This window comes from Palaemon carinicauda, chromosome 18 (genome assembly GCF_036898095.1).
Source record: "Palaemon carinicauda isolate YSFRI2023 chromosome 18, ASM3689809v2, whole genome shotgun sequence".
Taxonomy (NCBI): Eukaryota; Metazoa; Arthropoda; class Malacostraca; order Decapoda; family Palaemonidae; genus Palaemon; species Palaemon carinicauda.
This window is the reverse complement of record NC_090742.1, coordinates 32387088-32410915: the sequence shown is the minus strand read 5'-3', so window position 1 is coordinate 32410915 and position 23828 is coordinate 32387088. Positions and strand designations below refer to the sequence as shown.

Here is a 23828-nt window from a genome sequence, read left to right as displayed (position 1 = left end):
GCGGGGTCGAAGGGAGAGGACAAGGCACACAAGACTCTGTGACATAGTTCCTCTTCTGTCGCTGGAGTGGTTGAAGGAGAAGCTTGTTCAAACCTTGGCTCCTAAGCGAGTCACCAGGTCCTGAAATCTGGTCACTCACTCGGTCCAATGCTCGAGCAGCCTGTCTTGACCAGGATAGTGTGATGGGCTGTGAACTACCTTCGGGAGCTCCCCATAGGATCTCCAAGGCTGTACACTTATCCTCAGACACTACCGCAGGAGGAGCCCTGAGGCCATTAATCTCAGGCATGAGGTTAATGACCTCTAGGAACGGCGACTCCACCTCGAGATCTTCCGTCTCCACGGCCGGTGAAGGCCGTGGAAGTGGCTGATCCCTCGGTCCCGCTACATCCGTAGGTGTAGGGGAAGCGACATGCTGCACGGGTGATGATATCCCCATGAATACCCTCGCTCTGGCCCTAAGACCGAACCAGGCGTGTATTCAGGAATCAAGGAAGGACCCTATCATGGTTCATCCCCAACGGAATGCATCCAGGTTCCCAGTGCGACCGAGTGCATGGCTGTTCGCTGCGAGCCCCAAGAAGCTCGAGCGCGAGCAGGGTTGCTGGGAACTGCAGCGCTCACACCAGGAGGTGTAGACAGGTTGGTCATGCGAGAGGTGCACGCGGTCTCACCTGTTACATGGCCAGAAAGCATGGGGGTTGGCTTCATCTCGCGCGGCTGGTATGAGCAAAAGCTGGCTTGGTCGTGCACGACCGGCCCCCATGTCACGGCCTGGCCGCGAAGTGGCTCCATGCCGGGCCCAAGTCGCGCGGGTCAAGTGCACGGCTGTCTGGGCCTGCTCCCTGATCATGCAACACACGAGTCGCGGAGTCGGTCCGCGTGGCTACCCCCATGGAGGTAGTTGTGCGTACCACGGATTCTTCACAAGAGACCACAGCTGAGGTTCCTCGTGCTGAAGCCAGGACTCTCATTTCCCCTCTCAAGAGCGGTTCAATTCGAGTCTGAGCAGTAGCTCGGGGGCCCGAGGACCCTGTCACCATGCTCTGGGAGACGATACCTACGCCCTCGAGCGCGGTTGTCGTGCATGGAAGCCTTGCGCGAGATTCACCGTGAACAATCCCACTAGTGCGGGGAACACGGGAATCTCACACGTCGCCCTCATCCTCCGAAGGAGATGTCTCGGGGTGTCATGTCCCTTTGACTGTGACTGGCCTTCCTCGCTTTTCTCTTCTTCCCCTTCCTCTTTCTCCTTGGGGGAGAAGAGTCAGAGTCAAAAGATGAAGACGAAAAGAAGGAGAGAGAGGAGGAAGAACTAGGAGAGGAATACAGCCCACGCTTCCTCTTCTTGTGCCCCCTCCGAGATACTGGAACGGTGGTCGAGGCAACAGCAGACGACACTGGACGAGGATGAACAACCTGAGCCATGTCCGTAGTTAGAGCCATGGTCGGTGAACTTGGTGAACCTGAAAAACCTATTTTCTCTGTAGGAGTTTTGGCAGATTTTAATTTTAACAGACTTGCGGGCGAAGCTGTAAAGGTTTTGCCAGCAGTGGTTAAAGAAATCTCTGTTTAAAACCTTAATCTCCCTTGTTTTAACAGGGAGTCCAGCAGTTATTTTACCTTTGTAAAATGTTATTTTCCTTAGTAAAATAAATTTTTGAATATACTTACCCGGTGATCATGTAGCTGCAACTCTGTTGCCCGACAGAAAAAACCTACGGTCGGGATACGCCAGCGATCGCTATACAGGTGGGGGTGTACAACAACAGCGCCATCTGTCGAGTAGGTACTCAGGTACTTCTTGTCAACAAGAACCAATTTTCTCCTCGGTCCACTGGGTCTCTATGGGGAGGAAGGGAGGGTCCTTAAATTCATGATCACCGGGTAAGTATATTCAAAAATTTATTTTACTAAGGAAAAATGTTATTTTCCTTAGTAAAATAAATTTTTGAATATACTTACCCGATGATCATGTAGCTGTCAACTCTGTTGCCCGACAGAAAAAACCTAAGGTCGGGATACGCCAGCGATCGCTATACAGGTGGGGGTGTACAACAACAGCGCCATCTGTCGAGTAGGTACTCAGGTACTTCTTGTCAACAAGAACCAATTTTCTCCTCGGTCCACTGGGTCTCTATGGGGAGGAAGGGAGGGTCCTTAAATTCATGATCATCGGGTAAGTATATTCAAAAATTTATTTTACTAAGGAAAATAACATTTTTCAATATTAATCTTACCCGATGATCATGTAGCTGATTCACACCCAGGGGGGTGGGTGGAGACCAGCATACATGTTAACATTAGAAGCTAAGTATCCCGTATTTCATTTTAGCAGTTATTCAAAATAACAAACATAAAATAAATAAGTACCTGGTAAGGAAGTCGACTTGAACCATTACTCTGCCTTTTTAAGTACGTCTTCCTTACTGAGCCTAGCGATCCTCTTAGGATGCTGAGCGACTCCTAGGTGCTGAAGTATGAAGGGCTGCAACCCATACTAAAGGACCTCATCACAACCTCTAATCTAGGCGCTTCTCAAGAAAGAATTTGACCACCCGCCAAATCAACCAGGATGCGGAAGGCTTCTTAGCCTTCCGTACAACCCAAAAACAACAATAAAAAGCATTTCAAGAGAAAGATTAAAAAAGGTTATGGGATTATGGGAATGTAGTGGTTGAGCCCTCACCTACTACTGCACTCGCTGCTACGAATGGTCCCAGGGTGTAGCAGTTCTCGTAAAGAGACTGGACATCTTTAAGGTAAAATGATGCGAACACTGACTTGCTTCTCCAATAGGTTGCATCCATTACACTCTGCAGAGAACGGTTCTGTTTGAAGGCCACTGAAGTAGCGACAGCTCTAACTTCATGTGTCCTTACCTTCAGCAAAGCATGGTCTTCCTCCTTCAGATGAGAATGGGCCTCTCTAATCAAAAGCCTGATGTAATAAGAAACTGCGTTCTTAGACATCGGTAAAGCAGGTTTCTTAATAGAACACCATAAAGCTTCTGATTGCCCTCGTAATGGCTTTGTACGTCTTAAATAGTACTTAAGAGCTCTTACTGGGCATAGTACTCTCTCTTGTTCGTTACCAACCAAGTTGGACAGGCTTGGGATCTCGAACGACTTGGGCCAAGGACGAGAAGGAAGCTCGTTTTTAGCTAAAAAACCAAGCTGTAAGGAACATGTAGCCGTTTCAGATGTAAAACCTATGTTCCTGCTGAAGGCGTGAATCTCACTGACTCTTTTAGCTGTTGCTAAGCAAACGAGGAAAAGTCTTTAATGTGAGATCCTTAAAAGAGGCTGATTGAAGCGGTTCGAACCTAGCTGACATCAGGAACCTTAAAACCACGTCTAGGTTCCAGCCTGGTGTGGCTAACCGACGCTCCTTTGAGGTCTCAAAAGACTTAAGGAGGTCCTGTAGATCTTTGTTGGTGGAAAGATCTAAGCCTCTGTGGCGGAAGACTGCTGCCAACATGCTTCTGTAACCTTTGATCGTAGGAGCTGATAGGGATCTTACATTCCTTAGATGTAAAAGGAAGTCAGCTATCTGCGTTACAGAGGTACTGGTTGAGGAAACTGAATTCGCCTTGCACCAGCTTCGGAAGACTTCCCATTTTGACTGGTAGACCTTGAGAGTGGATGTCCTCCTTGCTCTGGCAATCGCTCTGGCTGCCTCCTTCGAAAAGCCTCTAGCTCTTGAGAGTCTTTCGATAGTCTGAAGGTAGTCAGACGAAGAGCGTGGAGGCTTGGGTGTACCTTCTTTACGTGCGGCTGACGCAGAAGGTCCACTCTTAGAGGAAGAGTCCTGGGAACGTCCACTAGCCATTGCAGTACCTCGGTGAACCATTCTCTCGCGGGCCAGAGGGGAGCAACAAACGTCAACCGTGTCCCTTCGTGAGAGGCGAACTTCTGCAGTACCTTGTTGACAATCTTGAACGGAGGGAACGCATACAGGTCTAGATGGGACCAATCCAGAAGAAAGGCATCTACGTGAACTGCTGCTGGGTCCGGAATCGGTGAGCAATAATTCGGGAGCCTCTTGGTCATCGAGGTAGCGAACAGATCTATGGTGGGCTGACCCCACAGGGCCCATAGTCTGCTGCAAACATTCTTGTGAAGGGTCCACTCTGTGGGGATGACCTGACCCTTCCGGCTGAGGCGATCTGCCATGACATTCATGTCGCCTTGAATGAACCTCGTTACCAGCGAAATCTTTCGATCTCTTGACCAGGTGAGGAGGTCCCTTGCGATCTCGAACAACTTCCTCGAATGAGTCCCTCCTTGCTTGGAGATGTACGCCAAGGCTGTAGTGTTGTCGGAGTTCACCTCCACCACCTTGCCTAGAAGGAGGGACTTGAAGTTCTCAAGGCCAGATGAACTGCCAATAGCTCCTTGCAGTTGATGTGAAGTGTTCTTTGCTCCGGATTCCACGAGCTCGAGCATTCCCGTCCGTCCAGTGTCGCACCCCAGCCCGTGTCCGATGCGTCCGAGAAGAGAAGGTGGTCGGGGGTCTGAACAGCCAATGGTAGACCTTCCTTGAGAAGAATGCTGTTCTTCCACCACGTCAGCGCAGACCTCATCTCTTCGGATATAGGAACTGAGACCGCTTCTAGCGTCATGTCCTTTCTCCAGTGAGCAGCTAGATGATACTGAAGGGGGCGGAGGTGGAGTCTCCCTAACGCGATGAACTGGGCCAGCGATGAAAGTGTCCCTGTTAGACTCATCCACTGCCTGACTGAACATCGGTTCCTTCTCAGCATGCTCTGGATGCATTCTTGGGCTTGACTGATTCTGGGGGCCGACGGAAAAGCCCGAAAAGCTCGACTCTGAATCTCCATACCTAGATAGACAATGGTTTGGGAAGGGACGAGTTGGGACTTCTCTATATTGACCAGGAGACCCAATTCCTTGGTCAGATCCATAGTCCATCTGAGATTCTCCAGACAGCGACGACTTGACGGAGCTCTTAAAAGCCAGTCGTCCAAATAGAGGGAGGCTCTGATGTCTGCCAAGTGAAGGAATTTGGCAATATTCCTCATCAGTTTGGTAAACACAAGAGGAGCCGTGCTTAGGCCAAAGCACAGGGCTTGGAACTGGTAAACGACCTTTCCAAAGACGAACCTTAGGAAAGGTTGGGAGTCTGGATGGACGGGGACATGAAAGTTCGCGTCTTTTAGGTCCAACGAGACCATCCAGTCTTCCTTCCTGACCAATGCTAGCACCGACTTCGTCGTCTCCATGGTGAACGTCTGCTTGGTGACAAAAGCATTGAGAGCACTGACGTCCTGCACCGGTCTCCAGCCTCCTGTCTTCTTCGCTACCAGGAAGAGACGGTTGTAGAAGCCCGGGGATTGATGGTCCCGGACTATGACTACCGCTCCCTTTTGTAGCAAGAGAGACACCTCTTGCTGCAAAGCTAGCCTCTTGTCCTCCTCCTTGTAGTTGGGAGAGAGGTTGATGGGAGTAGTTGCTAGAGGGGGATTGCGCCAGAACGGAATCCTGTACCCCTCTCTTAGCAACTTCACAGACTGAGCGTCTGCACCTCTGCTCTCCCAAGCCTGCCAGTAGTTCTTGAGCCTGGCTCCCACTGCTGTCTGGAGAGGTAGGCAGTCAGATTCTGCCTTTTGAGGACTTGGAACCCTTCTTCTTTTTGCCACGATGACTGTCGGCACGGGTACCTCCTCTGCTGGAGGTTCTGCCACGAAAGGGCGGGATGAACCTAGACGCTGGTGTGTCCATCCTAGGTCTAGGCACGGAAGGTAAAGCTGTGACTTTACGTGCGGAAGACGCCACCAGGTCATGGGTATCCTTCTGGATCAACGAGGCAGCAATCCCCTTGATCAGCTCTTCAGGAAAGAGACACTTGGAAAGCGGAGCAAACATCAACTCCGACTTCTGGCATGGTGTGATCCCCGCAGACAAGAAGGAGCAAAGGTGATCTCTCTTCTTAAGCACTCCAGACACGTACGGAGCCGCAAGCTCACCAGACCCATCCCGAATGGCATTGTCCATGCTAGACATGATAAGCATGGCAGAGTCCTTATCCGAAGGGGAGGTCTTTCTGCTTAACGCTCCCAAACACCAGTCGAGGAAGTTGAAGATCTCAAAAGCACGAAAAACTCCCTTCAACAGATGGTCCATGTCAGAAAAGGACCAGCAAATCTTAGAGCGTCTCATAGCCAGCCTGCGGGGAGAGTCAACCAGACTTGAGAAGTCGCCCTGGGCAGAGGCAGGAACTCCCAAGCCGGGTTCCTCTCCCGTGGCATACCAGACGCTAGATTTGGAAGCAAGCTTGGTAGGCGGAAAGATGAAGGCAGTCTTCCCCAGTTGCTTCTTGGACTGCAACCACTCTCCCAGTACCCTCAAAGCTCTCTTGGATGAGCGCGCGAGTACGAGTTTCGTAAAGGCAGGAGCTGCTGACTGCATGCCTAAAGCGAACTCGGAGGGAGGTGAGCGCGGGGTTGCAGACACAAACTGTTCCGGATACAATTCCCTAAACAGGGCAAGGACTTTCCTAAAGTCTAAGGAGGGAGGCGTAGACTTGGGTTCTTCTATGTCGGAGTGCGGATCGTCCAAATGCGCAGCTTCGTCGTCATCAGATACTCCATCATCCGAAAGCTGAGGAGGAAGTGGCAAAGGTGGAGCAGAAAGCTGAACGGCTGAATCCGGCAGCACGGGTGCATGCGTAGCTGCACTGGATCCAACATCATGCCGCTGCTGGTCAGTCTGCGAGCTGGCAACAACAAAAGTGGAGTGCTGGTGCGTGGGAGGGACTGCCGTGGGTTGCGGAGACTGCCGCATTGCGTCAAAACACGGCAGCTTGACAGCACCTTCCCACTGCTGATGCGGTAGCTCACGCATGTCAACGGAGGGTGCCGCATGAACATGCGTCTGGCAGGGTCGACTGCGCATCGGTGGTGGAGCTCTCACAGGTGGAGTGTGGGAGCAGGCAGCCGCAGTATCTGCTGAGCGCACAACCGTGGCAGGTTGTAGGTTAACAGGTGCAGTGTCAACCTTCTCAGCACGATACTCCTGCATGAAGGAAGCAAGCTGAGACTGCATAGTCTGCAGCATGGACCACTTAGGGTCTACCGTGGTTGGTGCGGCAACAGACGGAGTGATTGCCTGCTGCGGAACCACTCTACCTCTCTTGGGAGGTGTGCAGTCTTCGGAAGACTGCGGCGAGTCCGAACTGACCCAGTGGCTACACCTGGGCCGTTGGACTCGCTCAGAAGGGACCTTGCGCTTGAGAGGTCGTGAGACCTTGGTCCAACGTTTCTTCCTAGAAACTTCTTCCACAGACGAGGAATGAATGGGCTCACTCGTCTGTTTGTGGATGGGACGATCTCTGACAGATACGTCCGCAACCACTGAGGGTACATCCGTACGCTGATCAAGGCCTGTCGAACCCTTTGGTCCTTCGACATTGCTTCTCCCCTGGGCTTGGGAGCTTGCAAGAGGTCCCGGACTGGGAGGACGACTGGCACGAACAGATGCACCCTCATGCGCAACACTGACACTGACACTTCTCACCGCACTTGCACTCACTACACTTCCCACTGCACTTTTCGCTTTCAACTCTTTGACATCGGCCAAAAGTTGATTCCGGTCATTAGCTAATGACTCCACTCTGTCACCAAGAGCCTGAATGGCACGCATCATGTCCGCCATGGAGGGTTGAGCACTAGTAGCAGGGTCGGGAGTCACCACTACAGGGGAAGGAATAGGTTGAGGGGCATGGGGAGAGGAAAAATCAAACGAGCGAGAAGAACTCCTCCTGATCCTATCCTTCTCTAGCCTACGTGCATTCTTTAGGAATTCATTAAAATCGAATTCCGAAAGCCCAGCGCATTCCTCACATCGATCTTCCAATTGACAGGATTTACCCCTACAATTGGAACAAACGGTGTGAGGATCTATAGAGGCCTTCGGAAGACGCCTAGAACAGTCCCTAGCGCTACACTGCCTGTACTTAGGGACTTGAGAATGGTCAGAGATATTGAATTCTTGAATTAGCCAAAGGGGGGAATCCAAAATCTAGCAAAGTTCATCAACAATTAATCCAAATCTAATCAAAAAACCTTGATAAGCTAATGATAATAGTTCCTGAATAGCGAAAGCTAAAATCTAGAGCGAATACATCACCAAATGCGTGAAAACAACTCCAGAAACAACAGCGTATCCAAGTAGGTCTTGCCGGTGGCACGACAGAGGAAAAATTGGTTCTTGTTGACAAGAAGTACCTGAGTACCTACTCGACAGATGGCGCTGTTGTTGTACACCCCCACCTGTATAGCGATCGCTGGCGTATCCCGACCTTAGGTTTTTTCTGTCGGGCAACAGAGTTGACAGCTACATGATCATCGGGTAAGATTAATATTGAAAATAACATTTTTCAATATTAATCTTACCCGGTGATCATGTAGCTGATTCACACCCAGGGGGGTGGGTGGAGACCAGCATACATGTTAACATTAGAAGCTAAGTATCCCGTATTTCATTTTAGCAGTTATTCAAAATAACAAACATAAAATAAATAAGTACCTGGTAAGGAAGTCGACTTGAACCATTACTCTGCCTTTTTAAGTACGTCTTCCTTACTGAGCCTCGCGATCCTCTTAGGATGCTGAGCGACTCCTAGGTGCTGAAGTATGAAGGGCTGCAACCCATACTAAAGGACCTCATCACAACCTCTAATCTAGGCGCTTCTCAAGAAAGAATTTGACCACTCGCCAAATCAACCAGGATGCGAAAGGCTTCTTAGCCTTCCGTACAACCCAAAAACAACAATAAAAAGCATTTCAAGAGAAAGATTAAAAAAGGTTATGGGATTATGGGAATGTAGTGGTTGAGCCCTCACCTACTACTGCACTCGCTGCTACGAATGGTCCCAGGGTGTAGCAGTTCTCGTAAAGAGACTGGACATCTTTAAGGTAAAATGATGCGAACACTGACTTGCTTCTCCAATAGGTTGCATCCATTACACTCTGCAGAGAACGGTTCTGTTTGAAGGCCACTGAAGTAGCGACAGCTCTAACTTCATGTGTCCTTACCTTCAGCAAAGCATGGTCTTCCTCATACAGATGAGAATGGGCTTCTCTAATCAAAAGTCTGATGTAATAAGAAACTGCGTTCTTCGACATCGGTAAAGAAGGTTTCTTAATAGAACACCATAAAGCTTCTGATTGTCCTCGTAATGGCTTTGTATGTCTTAAATAGTACTTAAGAGCTCTTACTGGGCATAGTACTCTCTCTTGTTCGTTTCCAACCAAACTGGACAGGCTTGGAATCTCGAACGATTTGGGCCAAGGACGAGAAGGGAGCTCGTTTTTAGCTAAAAAACCAAGCTGTAAGGAACATGTAGCCGTTTCAGATGTAAAACCTATGTTCCTGCTGAAGGCGTGTATCTCACTGACTCTTTTAGCTGTTGCTAAGCAAACGAGGAAAAGAGTCTTCAAAGTGAGATCTTTAAAAGAGGCTGATTGAAGCGGTTCGAACCTTGCTGACATCAGGAACCTTAAAACCACGTCTAAGTTCCAGCCTGGTGTGGCTAACCGACGCTCCTTTGAGGTCTCAAAAGACTTAAGGAGGTCCTGTAGATCTTTGTTGGTGGAAAGATCTAAGCCTCTGTGGCGGAAGACTGCTGCCAACATGCTTCTGTAACCTTTGATCGTAGGAGCTGATAGGGATTTTACATTCCTTAGGTGTAAAAGGAAGTCAGCTATCTGCGTTACAGAGGTACTGGTTGAGGAAACTGAATTCGCCTTGCACCAGCTTCGGAAGACTTCCCATTTTGACTGGTAGACCTTGAGAGTGGATGTCCTCCTTGCTCTGGCAATCGCTCTGGCTGCCTCCTTCGAAAAGCCTCTAGCTCTTGAGAGTCTTTCGATAGTCTGAAGGCAGTCAGACGAAGAGCGTGGAGGCTTGGGTGTACCTTCTTTACGTGCGGCTGACGCAGAAGGTCCACTCTTAGAGGAAGAGTCCTGGGAACGTCTACTAGCCATTGCAGTACCTCGGTGAACCATTCTCTCGCGGGCCAGAGGGGAGCAACCAACGTCAACCGTGTCCCTTCGTGAGAGGCGAACTTCTGCAGTACCTTGTTGACAATCTTGAACGGGGGGAACGCATACAGGTCTAGATGGGACCAATCCAGAAGAAAGGCATCTACGTGAACTGCTGCTGGGTCCGGAATCGGTGAGCAATAATTTGGGAGCCTCTTGGTCATCGAGGTAGCGAACAGATCTATGGTGGGCTGACCCCACAGGGCCCATAGTCTGCTGCAAACATTCTTGTGAAGGGTCCACTCTGTAGGGATGACCTGACCCTTCCGGCTGAGGCGGTCTGCCATGACATTCATGTCGCCTTGAATGAACCTCGTTACAAGCGATATCTTTCGATCTCTTGACCAGGTGAGGAGGTCCCTTGCGATCTCGAACAACTTCCTCGAATGAGTCCCTCCTTGCTTGGAGATGTACGCCAAGGCTGTAGTGTTGTCGGAGTTCACCTCCACCACCTTGTCTAGAAGGAGGGACTTGAAGCTTCTCAAGGCCAGATGAACTGCCAGTAGCTCCTTGCAGTTGATGTGAAGTGCTCTTTGATCCGGATTCCACGTGCCCGAGCATTCCCGACCGTCCAGTGTCGCACCCCAGCCCGTGTCCGATGCGTCCGAGAAGAGAAGGTGGTCGGGGGTCTGAACAGCCAGTGGTAGACTTTCCTTGAGAAGAAATCTGTTCTTCCACCAAGTCAGTGCAGACTTCATCTCTTCGGATATAGGAACTGAGACCGCTTCTAGCGACATGTCCTTTCTCCAGTGAGCAGCTAGGTGATACTGAAGGGGTCGGAGGTGGAGTCTCCCTAACGCGATGAACTGGTCCAGCGATGAAAGCGTCCCTATTAGACTCATCCACTGTCTGACTGAACATCGGTTCCTTTTCAGCATGCTCTGGATGCATTCTTGGGCTTGACTGATTCTGGGGGCCGACGGAAAAGCTCGACTCTGAATCTCCATACCTAGATAGACTATAGTTTGGGATGGGACGAGTTGGGACTTTTCTATATTGACCAGGAGACCCAATTCCTTGGTCAGATCCATAGTCCATCTGAAATTCTCCAGACAGCGACGACTTGACGGAGCTCTTAAAAGCCAGTCGTCCAAATAGAGGGAGGCTCTGATGTCTGCCAAATGCAGGAATTTGGCAATATTCCTCATCAGTTTGGTAAACACTAGAGGTGCCGTGCTTAGGCCAAAGCACAGGGCTTGGAACTGGTAAACGACCTTTCCAAAGACGAACCTTAGGAAAGGTTGGGAGTCTGGATGGACGGGGACGTGAAAGTACGCGTCCTTTAGGTCCAACGAGACCATCCAGTCTTCCTTCCTGACCGATGCTAGCACCGACTTCGTCGTCTCCATGGTGAACGTCTGCTTGGTGACAAAGACATTTAGAGCACTGACGTCCAGCACCGGTCTCCACCCTCCTGTCTTCTTCGCTACTAAGAAGAGACGGTTGTAGAAGCCCGGGGATTGATGGTCCCGGACTATGACTACCGCTCCCTTTTGTAGCAAGAGAGACACCTCTTGCTGTAAAGCTAGCCTCTTGTCCTCCTCTCTGTACCTGGGAGAGAGGTCGATGGGAGTAGTTGCTAGAGGGGGCTTGCGCAAGAATGGAATCCTGTACCCCTCTCTGAGCAACTTCACAGACTGTGCGTCTGCACCCCTGTTCTCCCAGGCCTGCCAGTAGTTCTTGAGCCTGGCTCCCACTGCTGTCTGGAGAGGTTGGCAGTCAGACTCTGCCTTTTGAGGACTTGGAACCCTTCTTCTTTTTGCCACGTTGACTATCGGCACGGGTACCTCCTCTGCTGGAGGTTCTGCCACGAAAGGGCGGAATGAACCTAGACGCTGGTGTGTCCATCCTAGGTCTAGGCACGGAAGGTAAAGCTGTGACTTTACGTGCGGATGACGCCACCAGGTCATGGGTATCCTTCTGGATCAACGAGGCGGCAATCCCCTTGATCAGCTCTTCAGGAAAGAGACACTTGGAAAGCGGAGCAAACATCAACTCTGACTTCTGACATGGTGTGATCCCCGCCGACAAGAAGGAGCAAAGGTGATCTCGCTTCTTAAGAACTCCAGACACGTACGAAGCCGCAAGCTCGCCAGACCCATCCCGAATGGCTTTGTCCATGCATGACATGATGAGCATGGCAGAGTCCTTATCCGAAGGGGAGGTCTTTCTGCTTAACGCTCCCAAACACCAGTCCAGGAAGTTGAAGATCTCAAAAGCACGAAAAACTCCCTTCAAAAGATGGTCCATGTCCGAAAAGGTCCAGCAAATCTTGGAGCGTCTCATAGCCAGTCTGCGGGGAGAGTCTACCAGACTTGAGAAGTCGCCCTGGGCAGAGGCAGGAACTCCCAAGCCGAGATCTTCTCCCGTGGCATACCAGACGCTAGATTTGGAAGCAAGCTTGGTCGGTGGAAAGATGAAGGATGTCTTCCCAAGTTGCTTCTTGGACTGCAACCACTCTCCCAGTACCCTTAAAGCTCTCTTGGATGAGCGCGCGAGTACGAGCTTCGTAAAGGCAGGAGCTGCTGACTGCATGCCTAAAGCGAACTCAGAGGGAGGTGAGCGCGGGGTTGCAGACACAAACTGGTCCGGATACAACTCCTTAAACAGGGCAAGGACTTTCCTAAAGTCTAAGGAGGGAGGCGTAGTCTTGGGTTCCTCTATGTCGGAGTGTTGATTGTCCAAATGCGCAGCTTCGTCGTCATCAGAGACTCCTTCATCCGAATGCTGAGGAGGAAGCGGCAAAGGAGGAGAAGAAAGCTGAACGGCTGAATCCGGCAGCACGGGTGCATGCGTAGCTGCACTGGATCCAACATCATGCCGCTGCTGGTCAGTCTGAGAGCTGGCAACAACAAAAGCGGAGTGATGGTGCGTGGTGGGGACTGCCGTGGGTTGCGGAGACTGCCGCATTGCGTCAAAACACGGCAGCTTGACAGCACCTTCCCACTGCTGATGCGGTAGCTCACGCATGTCAACGGAGGGTGCCGCACGTCGGCTAACGTCAACATGCGTCTGGCAGGGTCGACTGCGCATCGGTGGTGGAGCTCTCACAGCCGGAGTGTGGGAGCAGGCAGCCGCAGTGTCTGCTGAGAGCACAACCGTGGCAGGTTGTAGGTTAACAGGTGCAGTGTCAACCTTCTCAGCACGATACTCCTGCATGAAGGAAGCTAGCTGAGTCTGCATAGACTGCAGCATAGACCACTTAGGGTCTACAGCGGTTGGTGCGGCAACAGACGGAGTGATTGCCTGCTGCGGAACCACTCTACCTCTCTTGGGAGGTGTGCAGTCTTCGGAAGACTGCGGCGAGTCCGAACTGACCCAGTGGCTACACCTGGGCCGTTGGACTCGCTCGGAAGGGACCTTGCGCTTGAGAGGTCGTGAGACCTTGGTCCAGCGTTTCTGACGAGAAACTTCTTCCACAGACGAGGAATGAATGGGCTCACTCGTCTGTTTGTGGATGGGACGATCTCTGCAAGATACGTCCGCAACCACTGAGGGTACATCTGTACGCTGATCAAGGCCTGTCGAACCCTTTGGTCCTTCGACATTGCTTCTCCCCTGGGCTTGGGAGCTTGCAAGAGGTCCCGGACTGGGAGGACGACTGGCACGAACAGATGCACCCTCATGCGTAACACTGACACTGACACTTTTCACCGCACTTGCACTCACTACACTTCCCACTGCACTTTTCTCCTTCAACTCTTTGACATCGGCCAAGAGTTGATTGCGGTCATTAGCTAATGACTCCACTCTGTCACCAAGAGCCTGAATGGCACGCATCATGTCCGCCATCGAGGGTTGCTGAGAGCTAGTAGAAGGGTCGGGAGTCACCACTACAGGGGAAGGAATAGGTTGAGGGGCATGGGGAGAGGAAAAATCAAAAGAGCGAGACGAACTCCTCCTGATCCTATCCTTCTCTAGCCTACGTGCATTCTTAAGGAATTCATTAAAATCGAATTCCGAAAGGCCAGCGCATTCCTCACATCGATCTTCCAATTGACAGGATTTACCCCTACAATTGGAACAAACGGTGTGAGGATCTATAGAGGCCTTCGGAAGACGCCTAGAACAGTACCTAGCGCTACACTGCCTGTACTTGGGGACTTGAGTATGGTCAGACATCTTGAATTAGTCAAAGGGGGGAATCCAAAATCTATCCAAGTCGTCAACAAATAATCCAAATCTAATCAAAAAAGCTTGATAAGGTAATGATAATAACTCCTGTACAGCGAAAGCTAATATCTAGAGAGAATACATCACCAAATAGCGTGAAAATCAACTCCAGAAACAACAGCGTATCAAGTAGGTCTTGCCGGTGGCACGACAGAGGAAAAATTGGTTCTTGTTGACAAGAAGTACCTGAGTACCTACTCGACAGATGGCGCTGTTGTTGTACACCCCCACCTGTATAGCGATCGCTGGCGTATCCCGACCGTAGGTTTTTTCTGTCGGGCAACAGAGTTGCAGCTACATGATCACCGGGTAAGATTAATATTGAAAAATGTTTGCATTTTGCCAGGAACAAACGCTTTAACAGGAACATGGTCAGCAACAACAGGGGCATCAGGGAACATGGGAGTTGATAAAGTTGCAAAATCGGATACATTCATGTTTTCATCATTAACCGGGTCATTCAAATGTTGTTCAATCTCGTTCGCCAGAGTTAAACGGAACTTTAACAAATCCAAGTCAGGCTTACCTGATAATCCGAGAGACACCCAAAGTTCCCCCATCTTTTCAGGTAACGTATCTTCATCGGTATCAGACGGTACAACAATCTATCGGGTGTCCCTTGAGATCGCCAAAGTAGCGGGAGGGATAAGGTCACCCGGCTTTCCCAGCGAAACCCAAAAAATCCCCAACAGGCTGTGAATCCGAGCTTCCCAAAATCATACTCACACACTCCTCCGATTCGGAGAGGGCGTGAGCAGACTTCCCTGTGGTAGTTTCTTGACACGACACACTTTGCACCGGCTCCCTACTTTTCTTCTTCGAAAGAGGCGAGCTCTCTGAAGCAGAAGAAGCTTTAGGATTCCGGCGATATTTGCGTCGATTCTCAAAACCTTGCCTCTACAAGGGCTGCCAGAATTCACACTCACGGCAAGGAGAACCTTGAGATCAAGGTTTTCCCCTGCATGTTGGGCAGAGCGTGTGCGGGTCTACAGAAGGTGACGAAAGCCACCTACTGCAGCGCCCGCCACGGCCTACACAACATCGCATCTTACAAGTAATTTTCTCGTCCATTACAATTCACACAACTACTAATACACAAGTACAAGAGAAGGAAAAAGGCTGCAGCGTAGAGAGTGGAGAGTAGTACAACCATCCACGTTAAGCCAAAGCGAGTGAATGAGGCAAGCGGGCTGGTGATGGGGGGGGCTTGGAGCTAAGCTCAGCCCCATACCGCCAGCCAACCAATCAGCACAACTGCCTGGTTTTCTTTCTCTTAGGCTGTTTCAGCTGACCTGAAGCGAATTCCTATATCAAATGATTACGAGGTTTGTATATTGCATCGGAACAATCAGATTTTTACAGTTAGGCAGACATGCAAGAAATATTTAGCAAAAGGTAAAGAGGTGTATGTCGCGTTTATGGATCTGGAGAAAGTGTATGATAGAGTTGACAGGAAAGGGATGTAGAATGTGATGAGGTTATACGGAAATGGTGGAAGGTTGTTACAAGCAGTGAAAAGTTTCTACAAAGGTAGTAAAGCATGTGTTATGATAGGAAATGAAGTGAGTGATTGGTTTCCGGGGAGAGTGGGGCTGAGACAGGGATGTGTGATGTCGCCATGGTTGTTTAACTTTTATGTTGATGGAGTGGTGAGAGAGGTGAATGCTCGAGTGCTTGGACAAGGATTGAAACTGGTAGACGACAATGATCATAAATGGGAGGTAAATCAGTTGTTGTTTGCGGATGATACTGCACTGGTTGCAGACACGGAAGAGAAGCTTGGCCGATAAGTGACAGAATTTGGAAGGGTATGTGAGAAAAGGAAGTTGACAGAATTTGGAAGGGTATGTGAGAAAAGGAAGTTGAGAGTTAATGTGGGTAAGAGTAAGGTTATGAGATGTACGAGAAGGGAAGGGGGTGCGAGGTGGAATGTCATGTTGAATGGAGATACTTGAGGAGGTGGATCAGTTTAAGTACTGTATTTGGGGTCTGTTGTTGCAGCAAATGGTGGAGTGGAAGCAGACGTACGTCAGAGAGTGAATGAAGGATCCAAAGTGTAGGGGGAAGTGAAGGGAGTGGTAAAGAATAGAGGGTTGGGCATGAATGTAAAGAGTTCTGTATAACTAAGCGTCCAGTACTTTATTTCTATCGGTCCTGTCTGACTTGAGGATGTTCTTGGGCTGAGTAAAATATTTTGAAAGTCTGTAACTTTTCCTTTGTCATATAGAATTGCTGCAATCTTCAGACAAAAGATAGGACGCAACAACAGTAGCCACACCAAACAAGTTACCATCACTTTTAGAATCAGAACTAGGCCTATCTGAGATATTAGACGGAGTAAGACTAGTATCAACATGCCCTAACCTATCCCAAGTCTCTGTTACGGGGTTGTTAAGACCCTTCGAGTACTAAAGGAAGTGTCTCCTGAGATAGGCAGGGGGCTACGGCCATCCTTTTAGCTGAATATAATGAACCTTCACCAGTTCACCATCACTCAGTCTTCCCAGCTCATAGGTGACATTATTTTCATGTACCTTACTAGCATGGAATACTCCCTTAAACCTAGGGATGACCTTGTTCATCAGAATGTGTCCCAACAGGTGCACCTTCTTCAGAACCAAAGAACCCTCCTTGAACGGTCTGTACGGAGGATAACCTTCAGCCCATGGGTCTCTTGTTTCATCTTGAAGCAACAGGACACTGACAACATTATGAGCACCTTCCTGTATATCCTCAATTGGATTACAAGCAGTTTACCCTTTTCCCGTGCACCATTATTGGAAGGTTTAAATGGAGTTATTTTCACATGTACAACATTGTACTTCTCAGACTCAGTAAATTCATGGAAAATGCAATAGCCACACTGGTTCACGCAGAATAACTAGAAAAACCCTGCCTCCAAGTACTAGGCATATCATGCATCTCCTCTTAATCCTTATGAGTATGCCAGCACCCACATGGAACATTGGTTGACTACCATCAGACCCCCCATTAAAGCACTACTGGTTGTAGGGAGACTCACAAGATCCATAGCAACCAACTCAAAAGTAATCATCCAAATAAGTAATCAATTGAAGTTGAAAGGGGTTGGACAGGAAGATGAAGGAATTCTAGCAAGTGGGATGAGGTAGAAGGCGAAGTAGGGAGTGCTCAAGGGAAGAAACCTGTTTAGTAATGTCCCTGTAGGAAATTGGGTCAGTTAAAAAAAATAATTTGCATTTAGAGTGCTAAACAACGATTAGATGCGTGAAAAATAATCATGACCATCTTTCCTACACACTATCTGTACAATGCCATGTCTCCCAGTAATGGTTAGTAGTCAGAAAACCTCCAAAATATTACAGGACTGTAAGTACTAGCATACCTAGTTTTTTAAGTTACAAGATATATGTAAAACTTTGACCCAGATTAAGACTTCAATCAAGATTCAATGAAATGCTAGTAAAGTTATAGTTCCAGTTAGAAAAGACAATAACAATTTACCACGTCAATCAATTCTGTTCACACGATTCAAGTCAACGTCAAAATCATCTGGAATTACAATGTTCGAAACTACTTTTTTTTAATATGATTATTTATACAAATTTTTAATGGTAATGTGAATAAGTATTAGCATCTCATAAATAGTAACTTCAATTATGTTAATACAATATTTAGGCTACCTGATTAATATAATTTTTACACCTTTAATGTGCAGTAAAGACAAGATTTTACATAAACGAACACAACTGACGCCAGCGTTTGGGTTCGCTCAATTGTCAACAGACTCATCTTCTTCCTTAAAACTAGATTGACCCAAATTCCTGAAATACTTTTGGGGGCATAAGTTTTCAAGTAACGCAAATATCCTATTTGATCTAGTGATACAATATGATTTATACAGAAATCAACAATACATGCATTTCAAGCTTTCCTAATTATTCAAATGGGAATATTACCAAATGAGTAATGAATAATAAATAATCCCTTGGGCTTATAGCATCCTTCTTATCGAACTAGGGTTATAGCTTAGCAAATGGTAGTAGTAATAATAATAATAATAATAATAATAATAATAATAATAATAATAATAATAATGATAATAATAATAATAATCAAGTGAAACTGGCGCATTTACAAAAGGAAGAAAATTCAAGGGTGTTACTGTCATATCGTGATACTGTGTTAGAAAATACATTTCGTCTGAAAGAACTGTTTTCTAAATACAGCACAAACAAACCATCAATGATTTCCCTGTAAGTGAATTTTACAGAGGACTAAAGTTAACTTTATTCTGTTTTGACTTGTTCTTATTTGATTCTCATAACTATTATTTCCCTCATATGAGTGTAATAGTTATTATCTTTATTTGATTGCCTAGTCGATCACACGCATTCATTAGTATTCGAAAATGTGTAAACCTTAATTAATTCAACCTATGGCTTATAGTATTTCTAATTATTATCACGACATCTACGGGGAGTGTAATAGCAGAGGATAGTATCTAACATAATAATATACAGTATTGGGTATAGTGTTTGGAAACATCAAATAGAACTGGACCTCTAGGTAACCCGGTTTAAAGAACATAAAAATTGAAAGGAGTATCTTGCAGACAAAACCGGTCATTGATCCATTATATAGAATCTTTCCTACTTCAGTTACTTTGGCTGGCGACTGCAATTTAACTTACTTAGGAATTAAACTTAAAAGTAATAGGAGCACACTTAAAACTCAGAAGAGGGAAATGATAGAAAAATATTAGTCAACCTAACGTATTCAGTCATAGAAAAAAAATTGCTATAAAGTAATTATTTTGGAAAAGCGTAGTATTACTATCCATTCGGTATGGACTGACTATCACAAACTTGACGAACACTGAACCAGACAAACTACAAAGGATAGAGAATGGGGTATACAGGGAAATATTAGGTGCTACTAAAAGTACAGCTTGCATTATATTAAGGGATGAGATTTGCACATCTTCCATGAAAACAGGCTTCAGTACATAAACATTAATCCTACCCTGAATGAAAAAAAAGGATACTGAAAACAATAAGCTTGGACATAAAAGAAATAGAAGAAAGTTGGTGGAAACAACCAGCAAAATACTTTCAAGAATTACACCTGGATATAAGGCAACTAAGAAGGACCAAGACAAAAATGAAATGAGAAATCAGAAAGTGGGATACCTGTAGCCTACTGAGAAATTGAAAGACAATTATAAAGTAGACTGAGCTTAGAAAGATACAGAAAGTGGAAGAAAGAAATGAAAGAAAAACAAATATACGACTGCATTTACATCACTATTATACTTTCGAGCAAGAACTCATACGTTATAACTAAACATAATTAGACAGAAATGGGGAAGTATATCTGGGAAGCATAAACTACATTTTTTTGTAAAAAATAGTTTAAAACTACTAAATTTATGACAATAGGTTGCCAAAATTGAAAGCAAGGTATAATCCCAACTTATTTAAAGGTCGAATGGGATAAGAATAAAACCTAAGATTTTCATGAAGTCTGTTGCTTACGGTTACAAGGAAACGGATTTTGACGTAGGAAAAATCTATTTTTGGGTGAGATAGCCATGTCGTCCTGATGGAAGTTCCCTCGGGCAGCTTCCTACTGTATAACATTTCTGTGAGTGATATTACAAGAGAATTACCGTCGGGTATCACAGGGTTCTTACCCCCGGAACGACTATCCTAAGATATCGTGTACAATCAGGGACGTATCCGTAGATAACCACAGATATCTGCACCCCAAGCATACTTAACCCAGTCTAGGAATCTAAGGAGGAGGATAGGTGAGGAGCCGTTACATATATTTAATTTTGAGACTATAAGCTAGAAGCTTTGCACCTATCTGTTAAATGATAGAGTGGCCGCAAACTTATTAGGAACCACGAATCAGGTGTTTAATGCAATTGCAAATTGCACTTACAGTTTTTATCGTTGGCTGTTATGGTTGAACATAATTGAAGTAAGTTGCATATATTTTTTTCTGGTAATTGTTCAGATAGACTACGGTTAGTGTAATGTCAGTTAAAGGTGTCTGGTTTTAGTCTCATCAGAATAGATACCCACCAGAACGTCAGCCGGGCAATCCCAACCCCCCACTGTGGAGCCCAACCACAGCCGTATCCTCCCCTGTAAACATCTTATAATCACGGTCCCTGGCTGGGAACGATTTGCCACCATGCAATTGCTAGGCAAACACGTTGCCACTGTACTAGCCAGTTGTCTTGCATATGTTTAGTTTAAAGGTAACACTAGAAGAAGGTGTCTGCTTGATTGCTTTTTGCCCAGTTTAGGATAATATAAGCCTAAGCTAGTCCCTCGATAGCCTAGTAAACCAGACAATGCTACATGGTGGGCAACTGGGCATTCCTAATTTTGAGCAATCTATGTATTCTTACTCGATTCTAGTCATACTCTTTTGCGTAATTCTTGTAATTCATACCAAAGAGTTTGTAAATCAGTCTAATTATTTATCTACCATAGTTCAAACATTATAACTATCTTCGTGAAATAGATAATTGGGTACTATAGAAATACGCAGCACAAACTTTACTGATAAAAATGATTGGGGTGTATATATAGAAAAACTGTTTTTTTTTTAAATGACCTTCATTTCCATCGCAAATAAATAATTAATAAAAATACCCCAATATATACGGTAATTGAGCCACCCCATAGGAACCAGGGGTTTTGATTAGGGAAAATTTTTATGGTGAATAGATGAATAATTGCAAAACTAACCTTTTCTTCTCTATACATTATTCTCTGGGTTGCATAATATATCCACGAAAAATTGCTCAAAATATAGGGATCCTCTTTCCCTGAAATGTTTATTTTATTTTTTGTGCTCAAGCCATGTCGTCCTGATGGAAGGTTCCTTCAGTAGCTTCCTAAGGGTATATATGACTACAGTAGATATTCCCAGAGAACTAAACTAAAGGTATCTCAGAATTCTAATTTCTGGCGCGAGTACCCTTAAGGTTTCCCTTTAGGATATCGTATAATAACAGGGGACGTATGCTTGACATGCCACATAGCTATCTGCACCCCACATAGCGTTTACGCTTCGAGGGAGAAAGGTGGCAAGTTATGGGAGGAGCCGTTGCTAAGTTCTCCTCCCTCGTTACCGTTACGGTACTCTGTGACATCATAACCGCCGCCATGTTTGGCCGCTTGGTTGACGTCACCTTTGCGCGCCTACCTCATTCCTTCTTACGTAGCATTTATGACCAGGTGCTTTTTCCCAGTTGTTCGCTAAGTAATTCATCATGTCGCAATCTTCTGCCTCGCCTTCTTCTGGAAAGTTGAGTACCATATTCTTGTATTGTATAAATCAGCTCTGGCCGTATAGTAACGCCCTTTTTATCTTAAAAGACCGTGTTTTGTGGCGGAGTTGTGCCTTGACCGGAGGCGTCATGACGCCGACGCTGTTGTTCGCTTCGCATGCTTTATTTAGTTAGCCAGAACAACATTCCCGGTCTTATAACTAATTATCAGCATTAGTTATTTAGTCTTCATTGCTAGGAATTAATTATATTATGCCGATAGTATTCATTTTCGGCGAATGTAGGTAGCCAAATTCGTATGCTAGATTGCTAGCCTAGCCCCTAGGCTCGATAGCCTAGGCATTTTTTATTTACTTTCATGCATGATATAATAAGTGTTCCTAGTGTTAATTTACGAAATGAAGATGTTAGGCATTTATACATATAAGATTCAGTGATTGCACATGTTTTTTTGCCTTCTAGGAAGTATACAAGGGGTTCCGATGATCTTGGTAGTCGACTCCCTTGCCCCTAACCTGACGCTAGGGCTTTTGTATACTTTCTCACCTCCCCAGTTACCTTATCCAAGGTGATCTCCTCCCTCTGAAGTAGCCTAGGCTACGTCCTAGCCCTCCTTGCCTTGAATCGTATTCAAGTGAGGTTAGGCTGGTATTTTCTTTCCCCACTGTTAGCCATAGTACATGAGCTTTGAGTTTGTGACAGAACCTCAGAGTACCAGTCGTTCGCCCCCCAGCTACCCCATTAGGTGAATGAACTCTCCTCTTGGTCTCTTCTGGTCGGTGAAGGTGGGGGGCTCTGCCCTTCCCCCTAGTCCACACCTTGTAGGGTTACGACCCTTCCTCCCTATGGCCTAGCGACTTGTCCTACACCTGCCTTCCCTGGTCTGGGGACTTGTTCCCTAGCCTAGGTTAGGCAGGCCATGGGATTCTGTTTCTTATACTTTAGGACGGTACATTTGTGCTGTACCTTCACTGCGCTAACCTACCCTAGACTGGAGAATGAATTCTTCCTACACCTGGGATAGTGCTGGTACTGAAACAGAACAATCCCCCCCCCCTGGAGTGTTGGTGAGGGCTCACGCCTTCCCCTACACTCCCCCTCAGGACCCTCACCCCTCCCCCCTCTGTCCTTTAGTGTTGGCCTAGCCATCACACCTCTGTTCACCGTTCTACAACTCGACCGTGTGCCGGCGGGTTGTGGGGTCGGCTTGGTCCTTTCGTTGGTTAGTCTGAACTGCTAGGCTTCCCGCATATAGTCGAACTATGGGATAGCATACGACAGGTCGGTCTGCCGGCGGAAGACCTCTCTATCTTAGAGTGTTCTTCGGTCCTCCCTTGGGCTGCCACCTGCAACTCTACCCGGCTGCCGGTCCTGTTGCGGCTGGATGAAAGGTTGCTACCCTCTCCCTTTCATTTGAACACTCCTTCCGGAAGAAGACGAGGTTGTGTAGTGAGCTACAGCCCTTCCCTCTTTCTTCTTCTATCCTTTCTCTCTATCTCATCAGTGCCGGTCCACTGCCACCCTACCCTGCCGGCAACAGCCGTCAGCTTAGCCCGGTTTCCTCTCTGTCTCATTGATTGACGTCAGTGTTGGAATACCTTCGCCGGTTGCTTGCCGACTGCCGGGGGCGCCGACTTGCCGGCGATCTGCCATCAACCTGAGGTTTCGCCCTCTCTCTGCCACATAGACTGATGGCTGGGAGGGGTTCCCCCTCGATGGAGATTTGCCGATGCCCGGCGCGATTCCGGCACGCCGTCACACTGCTGGCGCCACCTAATCATACTACTTTAGTGGACTGTCACCTCTTCCCTGCTGGCCTTGTGCCGGCAGTGTCTATTGTATAGCTATATACGATAGCCAGTACATCTATGGTATAGTACATACCCTAGTCAGAAAACTATGGTGTATAGTTGTGCAGTAAATTCTTCTAGCATACTCTGTGCATCCATGCACAGTCCCTTGCCGGGACCTATCTGAATTGGGAAGAATCGTTTCTTCCCCTTTCTTTTATGATGAATGAACTCAGCTCCCCCTCTCACCATGACTAATACCCTGGAGGAAGTCTAAACTATGCTTTATCCATTGTGGATATTCCTTCCCCCTCTTGAAGGCTCTTAAGGAGCCCCTAGAATTAGTTGTGGTGTGGGGTCACGGCAATTGGCTGGGCGGGATGCACAAGTATGTGTCTTTTCTGCTTCATTTCCAGCTTACCTATCCTAAGCTTACACTTGGAAAGGAATCTTATATTATAAGTTTAAATAACTTCAAGACTAATCTAAGATTACTTTAAGTCAATGT

The 23828-nt window shown here is 47.1% G+C and overlaps 2 protein-coding genes across 2 annotated transcripts in view; one reads left to right on the top strand and one right to left on the bottom strand.

Annotated features, from left to right (window-relative positions):
- The window catches only part of LOC137657247 (protein-serine O-palmitoleoyltransferase porcupine-like), a 136504-nt gene extending 118723 nt beyond the window's left edge, over positions 1-17781 (bottom strand). Inside the window, exon 1 of the mRNA XM_068391585.1 lies at positions 17723-17781. The gene's annotated coding sequence lies outside the window, so the exon portion shown is untranslated. The remainder of the gene's footprint in view (positions 1-17722) is intronic.
- Positions 17782-20065: 2284 nt separating this feature from the next.
- The window catches only part of LOC137657037 (ribonuclease P protein subunit p25-like protein), an 88216-nt gene continuing 84453 nt past the window's right edge, over positions 20066-23828 (top strand). The window contains exon 1 of the mRNA XM_068391396.1: positions 20066-20206. Coding sequence (XP_068247497.1) covers position 20206 — 1 coding nt within the window. The 5' untranslated portion in view covers positions 20066-20205. The remainder of the gene's footprint in view (positions 20207-23828) is intronic.